Genomic DNA, 15,460 nt, shown 5'->3' on the forward strand with positions numbered 1-15,460 from the left:
AAATTAATATTTAGAATTACAAATAAAATTTTTTTCATAAATCAACGGAATAAAAAAATAGATTTTCCGCAATTTTTTATAAAAAAATAATAATAAATTAAATAAAAATTAAGAAAAAAAAATATATTTTTTATATAAACTAACCAAATTATAATAATAACTTAATTAAATAAAACTGTCAGACCAGATATTTTCGGACTAAATTATTTACACAAGTCTAGCAATAATAAATTAAAAAGTAAATAAGAACTTTTATAAAAAAAAAAAATTTATAATCATCTATAAAAACTAAAACAATATATTAATATTAACTTAATTAAATGTTCATTTCAGATATTTTTGGACAAAAATATTTAAATAACCCAAAAAACAAAATTAAAAAAAAAAATAAAAAAAAGTCCCAACAACTAAGAATTTTCATAAATACTCGAAACCATATAAAATCCAATCTTAAAATGTCAATTAATTTCAACTTTCACTTGAACGAAATGACATCTTTTATAATTTTGAGCATAAAAAATGAAGAAAATATGCGTAAAAATAATCGGAAAAAAATATTTTTTAATGATAAAAAACATAAGAAATAGAAAAAAATAAGAACTACTTAAACTTTAAATACAAAAAATAGATAAAATAATTTAAAAAAATTTATTGAAAAAGGAAAACCAAATTAAACTAATAAATTCGACCTTCACTTAAACGAAATATCTTTTTTATGAATCCAATAATTGATAAAAAAAATTAAAAACCAAAAACAAAATAGGAAATAAATAAAAAGTATAATATTATAAAAAATTATTCAAAAATCACAAAAAATACATAAAAAATATTTAAAATATTTAATATATTAATAAAAAAAAAAATAAAAAAAAAATTAACTAAAATTCTCTATGCATAGAAATAAACACAAAAATTAAAAAAATAGAAAAAATATTTATATTAATTAGTTTCAAAAAATACAAATAATAATAAAAATATTACCTTTTATATTAAAAATTAATAAAATGTTATATAAATATAAAATAAAAAAATCTAAAAATAATAAAATATTTATCTACTTATATGAAATACAAAAAAATAATAAAAAAAAAATAATTTTAAATAATATACGAAAAAAAACCTGAAAAACAAAAATAAACTGCTTAACCGTCAAAAAACCATAGAACTTTAAGCACACAAAAAGTATATTATTGATATAAATTCTCACAAATTGCGGCACTCAAAACAGTTCTTATCGAGTTTCCAAAGCACCACATCAAATTGCCAAACTGCACTTTATACACAGTTAACCAAAAAGGCAGCAGCTTTATCAATTTTTCACAACACAATACGGCACTTCGGGACGTAACGTCACGCTTAGGACACGCAAAGCGACGACTTACTGACACAAGAGGTTATAAAGATATCTATAATCTATAATCTATATTCAATCAGCGAATATTAACATACGAATTTCCTACTTTGCACTTTAAGTGAGACACTTTTACGATACGCGTTCAATGAAACCGTACAGCATTTCCGCCACTGCTTGACACTACTTGTACAATGCCAGGAGAAGCTGTCAAATTTTCTATCAAAATAAGCGGATTAACTTTTCCAGCACACGACGTTCATATTACACGTATTACTCGGTCACTGGCGCACACAACGGTTTCCACGCAGGCGGTTTGAAACTTGCAGATTATTGCAGAAGAGAAAAAATTAGAAAATTTCTGGCACCCAAAAAAACTGTGTACGCCCCCCGGATCGTTTTCAGTTGGCTTTGTGGAAAATCGTTTGTGTTGTTGCACACTTTCGAGCGGCTGCTGACGAACTGATTTAGTAGAAAAGTTAGATGGAGTTCAATAGCTTAGAAAGAAATGCGATTTATTTCGCTAACCAGATTGCAAATACATTTTTTTTTCTTGCTTTTATAAGAGAGAAAGAGTCGAAGAAGCGGTTGTTGCAAGTAAATGCATTGCAGCAGCATAGCGACCAAAGTCGTAAGAAGTCTTTTAGCAAAAGTGCCGGGAACTATTAGCAACACACCCGTCGCCCCGAAAGTCGCTCAAACGAACATGCAACTCTGCCTCCTTCTCACTTCCTTTACCAATTTCTATTGCATGTTGCATGCGGCAGCTGCGGACAGCGCAAGCAGTCATGACTGTCGTCGTCGTCATCGGTCGGCAACTTGTTGGCCGGTCGCTGGGTATAAGAAGCCGATGAGCGCTTGCATCGGCTCAAGTCGTCGCTGCGTTGCCTTGGTCAGCAAAATGCAGCCGTGTTCTTTTTTCTCATGTTTTTGTTTTGCTACGATTTTCATTGAGCTGCACTGAAGCGGCCAAACGGCCAAGCGCCCAAGCGTGCCACTCACCCAGTCGCCGCTGCCAATCGTTAAACATTTTTGCAGCACAAAGCGGTCGAGAGCCACTTCTTCGCCGGTTTCTACAGTCTTCAGATTTCACAAAAGCATTGCTACTGTCAACGCGCCGGCGGACGATCGGACGGGTGTGGCGGCTGGTTAAAGTGGAAATCTCAACGGCTTTTATTGCTGCTCGATGGCGTGTTTCAATGTTGTTGTTCTATTGCTGGCTCTTATCATTGTCGCGTCGTTTGCAGCCTGTTTGACAACTGTTTGCAACTTCATTTTCGTTGTTTATTTTTGCAGAAAAACCTTGTCTTGTGTGCGTAGACCGTTAAGGTCAGTAAGGTTTTCTAAATACTACTACTGGACTTGATTCGATTCAGTGTGAAAATCAAAAATTTTCTATGATAGCATGAAGAGCAGGCCATGCACAAGTACTGTACTTCCCTTCGCTGAAACTTTAAAAGAGCCTGTCTGAAGATATCAACCTATATAAAGTCAGTCGTTTAATTTCGCTCTTCGCTTACTAAAATCTTCTGTAAATCTCTGTTGAATGTCTAATTCGAATTAGAATGCCTAAAAACACATTTTGCTTTTATACTTTACTTCATCGTTACTTTTCCTATGGCGTTTGTTTCCTGAGAATGACATTTAAAAAAAATAACCACAATATTTGAAGTTTCATCCTTTCTTCTTCGTCATTTCTCTATCGTCTTCATCGTCTTCGAAAAACAATTTCCGATCTTTCCTTATACTTTCTAGGCCTTCAATTACCGGTCTAGAGTCAAATGAGCCTGATAGACTATTTTATATCAGCAATCATAGGGAATTGTTAAATTTCCCTATAAGGGTAATAAATAACGTATAGATACGATATCTGATATATATTTTTTCAATCCAGTTTCGAGAGTGCGAATCACCAAGCAGTAGACACACATCGTAAATGATACCTTATTATACTATATTATTTAAAATAAACACGTTTCTTGTTAGATATCCAATCTATGGCTTCTATTAAAGCTGAGTTCAAGTAGTTTGGTAGCCGAAAAAAATGTTTTACCACATAATTTGGTCTAATATGCCCTCGATCACAAAACACTTTACGGTTGAGACGAGTTTGACTTAGAGTTTTCGTGATTTGTTCAGAAATATAGCAGCTAAATAAATCGACAGAACGAATAGATTGGAAAACAATAGCTAACTTAAGACTTCCTGAATAGGAATGTTAGTTGACAACACTTCTCATTGGTGTTCGGTACGCTTTAGCAACCCGCAAATATGTAAGCTGTTGCACGTTTTTCGGTGACTTGAGCGAGATATCCACTTTAAATGCAATGAACTCAGTAAATTTATCGCAGATGATTGAACAATTTACCATAAACTATTTCAAATGTAGTGTAGCAAAACAATTTCGCATTTATTCGCGAGCCGTGAAATTTGTAAAACTAATTGGTCAACAAATTGCTGTCAAAAACTATTAATTCAATGGCAATACGAATTGTTCAATACTAAGTTGAGCTAATATTTACACACATGTTCACTCATATTTGTATCGACTAGGCATGTATTATAAATTAAGTATGTAATTATGTATGAATTTTTGTGTAATGACCGGATAATTTATTACATGATTTTCACATTTGGTTAGTTGTAATGAATTGCATATTAATTGTGATATTTAAAACAGTTTATTGTAACAAAAAATTGTACAAAAGCAAAATCTAGTAAATGACATATTAATTAATGTAAAGTGTGTCAATCAGAAATTAGTCCTTGAAATAAGTATAATGTTACAAAAAGAGTTATTTTTAAACATTAGTGAATACGAGTTGACTTCAAATTGTGTTGAAGTCATTATTTTAATTTTTGGTTTTTGTAAAAAATATTTTTCTTTTTAAAATTTTTATTTAACTTTTTTATTTTAAATAAAAAATTTCTTTAGTAATTTTTTTAAATTTTTGGTTTTTGTAAAAAATATTTTTTTCACTCTTTCATCATTAAAATTTTTATTTAATTTTTTTGTTAATTTTAATATAATTTTTTTTTTTTATAATTTCTGTAAATTTTATCAAAATAAATTGAAATTAATTTGAACTACATTTTATCAAAAAAATATTTTTTTATTATCAAACAAATTTTAACGATTAATAACAAGAATTGATTTTCTATGAAAATTATCACTTTTAATGTAAGCAAAAATATCAATTTTCATTAAACAATTTTCAATTTTCAATTAATAATTTATATTTTTTTTTTTGTTTTAATTTATATATATTTTTATTTCATTTAATTTTGTGTTTAATTTTCGTTTTTAATTACTTACAAAAAATATTTATTTTCTTGAAAAAAAAAAAATAAATTGGAAAATTATAATTTTTAATTGCTATTTATTTCGTTTGTAATTATGTATATTGTAAATTTCGAGACAAATTTGACGAATGTTCAACAAGACATCAACCCTTACCGGTTAGCCAATCCCTACTATCCATCTTGACTTAAGACCTAACTCGAAACCTTGCTATTAATCAAGATAGTCCCTTATTTGACGTTTTGACTGTCAGAATGCAGATCCATTGTATGATTATTGTTGTTGTTAAATTACATGCAAGTAATTTGGAGAAATGCTGGCGAGTTTACGGTACTTAATCAGATATGAGCATTTCCACAGAATCGTCAACCAGGACCAAAAATTAAGATGTTAATAAAGATAAATTTTTTTTAATAAGATTTTACAAAGATGTTTAAATTTTATGAATATAATGTTTTCATAACCTCTCTCTGGTATTTTCATGAAAAATTTTACCTGAAACCTGAAAACTTATTTGTTTTTACTTTGAGCTACTCTACAAGTAATTTTTCTCTTGAGTTATTTTATATGAATAACTTATGTTATGGTTGTACTTTTCCACAAAATCTCTTTATTAATACCAAATAAGAAGATAAAAATGCAAAGAGGCCAAACAAAAATCGAATAACGGTAAATTTTTATTTTGCTTATTATCTACGATCTAATCGTACGTTCGCGACCAAAAACGTCATTTATTGCTATTACTTCACATTGAGTGCAAACAGGTGCCTAAAAAAACAGGATTAAAGCAAGTTAAGGATCCGTAATCAAAAAACAAAATTACTTTAGGTAAACAGTGCATCAAACTTTTTATTTCGATTTTCAAAATTTCGTACGTTCGCGACCGTAAGTATTGATTTGTTTCTAAACAAATATTCTAATGAAAATTATATGACAAACGATTGCGAAAAGTGTACAAAAGATGTAAAAGGGCCGCTAAAATACTTGTCAAAAATGGACGCAAATGTTAAATGGCAGTACTGGAGGAAATTGAGCGATCGTGTAATTTTGACTTGCACTGTTGCTGCGTTATCGGACTTGCTCCATGAACTACAAGTTTAACTGCCAATTTTTAAGCAACATTTCTTTATAAAGCGAGCACAACAAAATTATTTTGAAAACGTAAGAAAAAATATCACGCCCGAGGTAATTGTCCTACAAATAGATTTTGCTTTTTATTCAAGAGATAAAAAGACAGCATGGCGAATTTGAAAGTATTTTTGTTTTTTCGGACGGAAGGAGTAGTCAATTTAAAAATAAGTTTATTGCTTGGAGTTTACCTGATTTACTGGCCGAATTTGGTTGTAAAAAACTTGAGTGGAACTATTTTGCAACGTCACATGGTAAAGGTGCAGTCGATGGCGTTGGAGCAGTTGTGAAAAGAAAAATCTGGCAAATTACGAGAACAAAAAATGTCGTTTTAAACGATGCATTCTCTTTTTACAGTTGTGCGCAAGAGCACATTACTGAAGTTAAAATTTTATATATTGGAGCTGATACAATTTTCGAGATATCTCCAACTTTATATCGAAAATGGAAGGATATACCGAATATTGCAGGTATCAGAATGGTGCATTCGATTTCCCAAGACGAAAATCTTGAGCTACGAACTGCTCGTACGGCCTATTCAAAATATAACAATATTAAATAAATATTTCTTGTGCTTTATATATGTTTATATCTTTTCAATCAATAAAAGGAATATTAGTTTGCTTTATTTAAGAAAAGGTTTCCAAAATCCAAATAAAAACTTGATGGAAAAATCGTACGTTCGCGACCGGTACTCACCATTATAAATAAAAAACCAATGGACAAATTTCAGCGTGCAATTAGTTAGGAGGAAGTTACTTTATTCCAATTTAATATAAATTAATCCTTTTAGAATATTTTGTTCCATTTCGCTATTTTTTGCGTTTTTCTAGTTGCACCCAAAAGCAACTTCCATTATTCGTACGTTCGCGACCGCATGTTTGTCGCTAACATATTAAAAAATTAAAATCGAAAGATCCTACCTTTTGCACCAAAGAAGGACCTAGCAAAATGCTATCGAAACATAAAAAAAATAAGACATATTTATGTTTTCCTTGTTTTTTGAACTCTAAATGCGTGCGAACGTACGGTTCGCGACCGTTGGAAATGCTCATATACATCTTGATCCGATTGCGGGAAGTAATATTTGTTTCAGTAGAGCTTGACAAACATACGTATGTGCATAACTCTTTAGGAACACTCTGGTGTTTTATTGATTTTAATATATATAGGATATATTCGACAAATAACAACATTTATGTGCACAAGGGTTCAAAGAAAGAATAAGAGAATTAAAAAAATATATTAATAAAAAAATAAAAACAACCAGCACCCGGGATTACAACAGCTGTGAGCAGTCAAAACGCGCATGAAATCAATCAATCAAGCTGAAATTGCAATTAAAAGGTCAAGGGGTACCTAGTACATATATACATACATAAGCCAACCAAGCCAAGCAAACGAGCGAAAGACAGAGACAATGTAGGAAGCGTGTACACAAGAAGGTTGAAGGTCAAATCTCAGTGGAGCTGATGAAAGTCGAGCGAAGGAAATTGGGAAATATTGAAAAGAAATAAGAGAGAGAAGAGAAGATACAAAACAATGGCGACACACTAACACACACTTCAACGCATAAAAGCTGATGTCAGCTGCAGCCTACAGCAAGCAATATCCACTCCCACACGGGACAAAACAATCAATGCAATCAATCTCGTGATGGGATTACTCATATTCACCCAGCGCAACAGCAGCAGCAGTATTATTCAACACACTAACTCACACACACACACGCGGGCGATTACTTGCTGCAATTTGCAGTTGACCGCTTGGAATTTTATCGCGCAACAGCAACAGCATTAATAAATTAAATTAAATTTGATTAAAATCTATTTAAATTGATTGCATCAGCTACGGGGACAACAACAAATGATTGTAATCAAAGAATGTCAACAACATTACACAAGTGAAAATACAACAACAACAATAACAATAGAAGAACAGATAACGATAAAAAGTCTACAGAATTCAATGTTGTTTTCAAATTATATTTTGCTCTGCTTTCTGACCTTCCCAGCGCACATAATACCCACAGCTGAGCGATTTAATTCAATTGTAGGTGACTGCGACTCAGTTTAACTGCTCTTCCGCACTTAAAGCACTATTATGTGCAACGTAAAGCGCAGGTTCCCACTGTCTGAGTTTGATTTTGAAATCATTGTAATTTTTTTGTATGCTTTGTTAGCATTATTTACAATCTATTGCAATCGCTAGTTGTGGCTTTTGTGAGCAAATGTGATTTTTTGTAAAATGTGATGTGATGATATGATGTGATATGCTAGTGATGTTGATTTTATGCGATTTAAATGAAAAAAAAATGCAAAAAAATGAATTAACAAATCCCAGCTTACAATTTTAATTGATTTGATTTGATGTCATATCGTGTGATGTTGATGTGATATTCAAGTGATGCGATGATTTTCAACAAAAGAATTTTTTCAATTGCAATTTACTGTATTTTGTTTAAAAATGCAATAAAGTTGATGTGACATGCTGGTAATGTGATGTAATGGATATGATATGCAAGTGATGTTGAAGTGATAGTGATATGCATTTGATACAAAAAAATGCAAAAAATTATTTCTTTTGAAACTATGCGCAAGAGAATGATTTTCAATGAATGCTAGCACAGCACGCTACGTTATGCTTTTAACACTGTTGAAGTGACGTGATCACCTTATACAGTTGATGTGTCGTAATCAACAGTCATCAGCAAATCAGCTTGATTTATATGCGCGCAGAAACACAGTGACTGTTGCGCATAGTTAATAATATGATTATTCTAATATTATTTTATACTTTGCTGACTCAAGCTTCATACAATGATTACACAAAAAATCGCCGAGATGATGCAATGCCAAAACGCAGTCTCATTGTAGTTACATTTTACCACGATTTGTGTATATTTATTTTACCTGGTGCTTGATGTGCAAATTATTGTTGATTTTTGCATTTGACAATGCTTTTAACATGTTTTATTTAAATTTATTACGTTTCAATTCGACAATGAATGCGCAATAGCCAAATAGGGTTGTTTTTTTAGAGGCGATGTGATCAATCTCGTAACTTGCGGATTAACTCACGTTCATGCGGATAATTGTGTTATGAAATTTAGATAAATGTCGTAATACTGTTAGTGATATAGTAGTTTCTGAGTATTTGTGTATATTAGGGTGAGACATTTAATTGTTGAAAGCTCGTTTAAAATTAAAAAAAAAAACAAATTTATATAATAGGTATACATTTTGAACGGTCAGAACGATAAGTGGTGAATTTCATGTGATGTGAACGAAAGTAAAAATTCAGACAGCTGTTTAATATAGTCAATCAAGCAAATATTTACATGCATTCGTATGAGGAAAATTTGCTAATTGTCTAAATTAAGGGGATACATTTAATGCTTTGTAAGCTGACATTTATAATAATTAAAAAATATCGCATGCGATAAATATGATTTTTATGTCATGACATTTTTTTCTAACAACAGTTACAAAAATTTAGTAATTTTAAGAGCATAGTGGAACGATGAGTAAAGCAAATATAGCGAAAGTAGATTCATGCCATTTAGGACTCATACGACATATTCGCTACTTTGAGAGAAAACTAAAATATCATATACACACTTTTCATTGATTCAGTATTAATTTTGATGTGTTAAAAAATTGTTTAGAAATTAAAACTCACCTGATAATCTCTGTTGGAGAACAGACTCGCTGATGCTGACTCGGAAAATACGCTGTCATGTGATTGAGAGAGTGGATCGTGACTATAGTCGCTGTAAGAAAGAAAGCAATAATTTTAAGTGTTTATTAGACATAAAGTGATACATGAATTTAATAAAAATTGACATATATCCAATATATGATAGTGGATTTTATACATTTTCAATGTTATTAAATAATACTTTTCTTGGGCTGTGGTTTATCTTCCTCTCTCTCTCTCTCTCTTTCTATTTGAATGAGTGTTGACAAGTGGTCGAAGAGTTTTGATTTGGAATAAATTTTGTCTGACTTCTTGAGACTCACAGAGAGGAAATGATTATTGTTCTGTTATTGAGCCAGTAATTCGAGTGCAAATATTTCGATTTTGAAGGCTAACTTCGAAAAACGGTGAATTTTCATTTTTTACTTGAGATCCAATCATCTTTCGGAAAAAATTAATTTGGTCAATACCCAGCAGTATTGTACTTTGAAATAGTTGGATCTAAGGTGTATTTAGTTGGTCCAGGTTGGTCGGATGTATAGAGATGGAATATTATGATTGGCGTTGTCTATTATACAAGCTTTAAGGCGACTTCGAATATTGTATGGTTTTTATAAGAACCCAAGTCATAAGTGTATTTAATCATCAGATGAATTAATTTTTGAATAATAGCTAAGCTTATAGTGATCTCCAGAGACAGTTAATCTTCATTGTCTAGTCCTTCAATAACTTGTATGTTTCTTCAGCTAGTTTAGGTCATATGGATAAATGGGTAAAGCCATCCATTTAATCTTTAATCAGAGAAGACTCTTACTTTACTCAGAACTATGGATTAATGGATTTTTAGGATATTTTCGATAAGAGAGAGTTCTAAAAAGTGCACTCTAAGGTTCACATATTTTCCACAAAAAAAATGTTAAACAAAATATTGAAAATGTTATCGATCACTTCTGCAAATTCAATTATACTGCCATCGATTTCCACACGTTAACCATTTAAACTGTTTCAACTGTCTTCTAAAAATAACCAACTAAACGAATTAACGGCTGCTGCTGGCCGTGGACGTGGGAAATACGCAAATAAACAATTTAAAATCAATCAACACGACGGACGGCGGACAAGAGAAAGAGAAGAAATGCGCAAAAGTGGACAAAAATAAATTTCAAACCGTTGAGTCACGTGTGCCAAATCGATTTGCTTGCGTTAACGTTACGTAAAGACGTAAAGCGAATAGGCACAACAATAAAATAATATTATTTATGTGTGTGCCAGTGTTTATGTGCGACTTGAAGTGAAACTGTTACGCCGGCACCGGATATCACTTGTGCGACTTCCGAAAGCAGTCAAACAACAACAGCAACAACAAACAGTGACACACAATGCCATGAACCGGTATGGCCAACGTCGTAAGCAATAACAAATGTTAAGAATAACAACAAAAACAATGCAACAACATATTTTATGTGGCCGATACGAAAAGATAAGGCGCAAGTAGTAAAAAGACCGACGCATTGCAATGGAACGTGACTTGAAAATGCATAAAATTAAATTTAAATAATCCCATATGTCTATGTGCACCCACCTGTCCACCAAGCGTCCCTCGCTGAGGCTACGCTGACTGTCCGACATCTCACTGCTCGCACAACCGTTTGTACGCCCGCCATTCGCGCTGTCGTTCGCCGTGTTGTTGGCGCTGCCGCTATCATTGCCGCTGCTGTCCAGCTCCTGCGATGAATCGCCGATGCTGCGCAACTTCTGGCGTTCCGCGTAGAAGCTGCGATTAATGGCGCTCGGCAGCACAGCCACGCCCAGTGATTGCCGCACGGAGTGTGGCGGCTGGAAGAGCACACCGCCGCTGCTGCCCACCTGTTGATGCTGCTGGTGGTGGTGATGATGGTACATCGACGATGTTGTTGTATGTGTGGTGTACATGTCGTCACCTGGGCTCGTTACTTCTTCTAATTGTTGTTGTAACTGCTGTTTACTATGCTGTTGTTGCTTATGTTGTTTGCTGCCACCTAAGACCGCTGCCAATAAGGCATCTCTATGCTGTGTGGCCTTGTTACCGCCGCCAGCAGTGATCGAATATGATTTCGATTTGGGCAACGATTGTGATGAGTAGGCGTCCTGCAGTTGTTGGTGCGTTAACGGTGATGAGGGCGATGAGGCCGACACCGCAGACGATATGGAGGAGAGTGTGGCGCTGCGCAGATTCTTTTCACTGGTGCTGCTGGTGGGCGGTGGCAATGTGTTAGTCGTGCTGACACTCGACGGTGTATCGGGTACGTTGGTGATCGTGCGACGACGAAATATGCGGCGGAGATTGCGCAGCGGATGGAAGCGGCGACGTTTCGGTTCTGCAAGGAGAAAGAAAAAATTATTAAAAATCTGTGGAAAAGTGTTAATATATAAAAATAATACTGATGATGCGCTCCAAATTGTTTTCCTTCTTAATCAACGCGTGTAAACAGTGAATTTTGTCCGAAATGTGTGTTTGTTTATTTTTTTATATATTTTTAATTTTTTGATACGAGAAGTGAAATTTGAATTATTGTGAATAATGTCAATATTTCTAAAATAAAAACAGAAAATACTGAACAAACTGGAAAAGAATCAAAAACCAGCCGTATAAGAAAAAAGCTATGCATATAAAGCTTTCTAGGTGAACTCACCATTGAGTGTGGGGAATTACAGCAAATTATTTGGAGAGAAAAAATAAACACTAGAGTTTCAGTGAAATGAGATTCGAAAGTTATAAAATCCTAATATATAAATTGTGGAATTTGGAACAGCTAATTCTTTCAAAAGCTTTTAAAAAAGCTGGAAAATTTTGTTTTTGGTTTTTTGCTAATACAATTTTTAAAAAATAATACAAAAAACAGGAATTAAGTTTTAAGTGTTTTAAACTTTTGTAATTCAATTTACTTTACTAAGCTTTACTTATGAGTGCCACTGAGCTTTGGAGCTTTTTATATTCGTTAGGCGGAAAATCATTTTTTTTGCTTCTAGAGCTTTGAAATAAAGAGAAACCGTATGTTGATTTAAAATGGATTCCATAAAATGTATTTACTAAAAGGTAGGTAAAGAGCTTTTTAAGCCTTGAAGTCCTAAAGAGCTTTTAATTTTTCAAGCACTTTAGTTTAGAGTTTTTGGTCTAATTTCCGGGTTATTTGTATTTAAGAATACGATCTATTTTTTTACAAATAATTTGTAAATATTTGAGCTTTTTTAAGCTTTTCATTATCATAAAAAAATAAATATTGATTAATAAATCTGTGATTTGAATGCTATCTGTACTCCAAAAACACATAAGGTTGTATATTAAGAGCTTTAACTTTTATTTTGAAGATTATGCTAGATGAATACTGGATTAAGAGGCTTTCAGTATTTCAATGTTCTTTTTTATATTTTTTTCAGAATGATTGCTGCATTTTTTCAACGCAAATTTCTATTTTAAAGAGAAGTGACTTAAAGTAATGAAGTTATCATGAAATGAAATAAATGAAATTTGCAAAAGAAAAAAAAGAAACAACATACATACATATGTGGGTCTATTTCTATATATGCCCACTTTAAACTCACAAGAAATACACATGCAATAAAATTGTGGGTGTTTCCTTTCAAACACATTTACACCAGAGAATAAGAGCAGGAGAGAGAAGCGTAAGAGTGATAAACATAAAAGTCACCTACAATATTTTTAATGAGCAAAATACCGAAAGCGAAACTGTGAAGAAGAAATTTGCAAAGACATAAAGCGGCATGCCGGCAGAAGCCACCGCCGACTCAACATCTGAGCAGCAACACGTGCAGCGCGCCGTCCAAAAGTGGGTTAACACGTCGAATGCATGCAATGAAGCGGATGAGTGTTCATATTAAATTTTATAAAGGCCGCGCAGACACAGAAATTATAATTACGTATGTTTCTAGATACTCATATTTATATAGGTGTCTTTTTATGTTTCTACAATGCCAGAATTGGTGCGAAAGCATGCGGGAATACATATAAACATAGAAAAATGAATACAACCATAAATATTTGACTACTTTTTACTATTTTAAGTTATACCCGACATTCTAGAAAGCTTACTGAGAGACTGTCGCCCTGAATAAGCTTTCTTTACTCCTCGAGAGAGAGAGAGAAAGGTCGCAATACTCAATTGAGATCCCTACAAATAGCAACCACTGTTCTTTCAAATGTACTTGTAAAAGAGAAATCACTGAGAGAAGAAATGAATCGAAATGAAGATGCTTCTTAAGTGCCAACGATCTCTAATGGCTGTTCTCAGGATCTTTTTAGGAAAATCCTTTTATTACAAAATCTTCTGGAATACTAATTTAGGTTAGATTAGATTTCTATATCAGACCTAAAATTAGGCTATCGTAAACAAAGACAGCTGGACTATCAAATCAGACTTGAAAACAACATGAAAAAGTTCATGAAGTATATTTTACAACGATCTGACCGGAAAAACATTTCCGAAACACCAAAACTTATATGTTCAAAGACAGATCAAAACGGTCAACGTAAACTCCAAGTCAAAACCGTTTAAAGCTTAAAGCTTCAAGTTTAACTGATCATTTTGAGGAGAAAGAAATGACAATTAGCTTAAGGCCGCAGATTAGAATGGGTATCAATCTGAAATTAAGTCCAAAAGTAAGAATATACATTGACATAGTGCATAAGTCAATGTGCTTTCATCAACACATGAAATGAGCTTTCACTTTCTAACCACCGCTAACCACAACTACATATACAAACTAATATATAACTTAATCGTAAAAATCTCATTACTCAAAATTTAGTTGTCATGTGTGCTGACCGCAGACCCTACGCAAAAATCATGTCTTAGCGATGTAAGTGCGTGTTTTGGGCAAGGCACGCAAGCTGTTAACGACAACTTTCTACCGATTTTACGTGCTTTGATTTCATACGTAATTTCTTGCATTTTATTTCGTTTACAAATTGTGTTAGGATAATCTATCATGTTCACACTTAACGTGCTGCACATTAAGGGAAAAAAATCAATACTACCGGCTTTTACGATAGACAGCTGGGAGCAGGGGTTGTGACTAAGTTTATTTATATATTGGTTAGGTTAGATACATATGTATGGTGGATTAGATGATGAGCAATTTATTTGGGTTGAAAGGTTAGTAGGTTGAAAAGTTGTGTGGAAGGAAGTTTGTAGAAAGGTTTGTTAAAGTGTTTTTGGCAGTTTTAAGTGAGGCTAGGACTTTAAGGGAGGCTAGGACTTTAGTGAAGTGTAAATTGTAAGCTTTCAGGATTTTTTAAAGAGTAATTTATTTAATTTGATATGTTTTCTGTTAGTTTGTAAGCATATAAATTTCTTGAAATATAGAAATATAAAGAAAAATTTTTTATCATGCACTATCTTCATTGTTATCTTTTCCAGCAAATCGTATTAAATTATTACATAACATAAAAAAACTACAATAATCATTTTCTGCCATCAAATCACCTAATCAGTCATAAAAGTGAAATTATTTTGCACCACACACTAGTCGAAAACAATTGAAGTGTTTGTAAAACAAAATGCGAGTGCAATTAGAGACTCTAATAGTAAGTAAGAAACACTGCAAAATTATCACATTTCTTCGAAACAGATCTACAGATGGTGAAAAAAGTAGTTAATGAAAGAAAACTTCAGTGGTCCGATTGCTTTAGCGATTGTTTCGCCAAAACACTGTTCTTGTAGTATACAGTGGAATTAAGAAATAACACAAAGAGCGCAAACACAAAGTGATTTGCAAAGAAGGAAAGTGAAAAGTACAACGTTTGCCAAAAATATTTTAAACAATTGTGAAAAGAACAATTGAGGTCATTGTTGTAGTGGTTTTTAAAAAATTAGTGAAAGTAGTTAGCGAATAAGTTAATGTCAGCTTCGAACAATTTAGATTACTTTCCTGATAGGACAGGCCAATGTGGTACTTCAAAAATACAGCTTATAACAATGTGA

General features: G+C 32.6%; 1 protein-coding gene and 1 long non-coding RNA gene across 6 annotated transcripts in view; one reads left to right on the forward strand and one right to left on the reverse strand.

Annotated features, from left to right (window-relative positions):
- Window positions 1-15,460, reverse strand: part of LOC105219588 (probable serine/threonine-protein kinase DDB_G0267686) — a 155,389-nt gene that overhangs the window by 23,289 nt on the left and 116,640 nt on the right. For all 5 annotated transcript variants that reach the window (XM_054234181.1, XM_054234184.1, XM_054234182.1 and 2 more), the window contains 2 exons: window positions 11,062-11,836; window positions 9,462-9,552 (listed from right to left, as the gene is read on the reverse strand). In XM_054234181.1, the coding sequence (XP_054090156.1) occupies window positions 9,462-9,552; window positions 11,062-11,836 (866 nt within the window). The remainder of the gene's footprint in view (window positions 1-9,461; window positions 9,553-11,061; window positions 11,837-15,460) is intronic.
- On the forward strand, window positions 4,636-6,642 carry LOC128922711 (uncharacterized). The gene is made up of 2 exons (XR_008471887.1): window positions 4,636-5,813; window positions 5,876-6,642. It is a non-coding gene; the product is annotated as an uncharacterized LOC128922711 (long non-coding RNA).

The sequence above is a fragment of the Zeugodacus cucurbitae genome, chromosome 6 (assembly GCF_028554725.1).
Source record: "Zeugodacus cucurbitae isolate PBARC_wt_2022May chromosome 6, idZeuCucr1.2, whole genome shotgun sequence".
Classification (NCBI taxonomy): Eukaryota; Metazoa; Arthropoda; class Insecta; order Diptera; family Tephritidae; genus Zeugodacus; species Zeugodacus cucurbitae.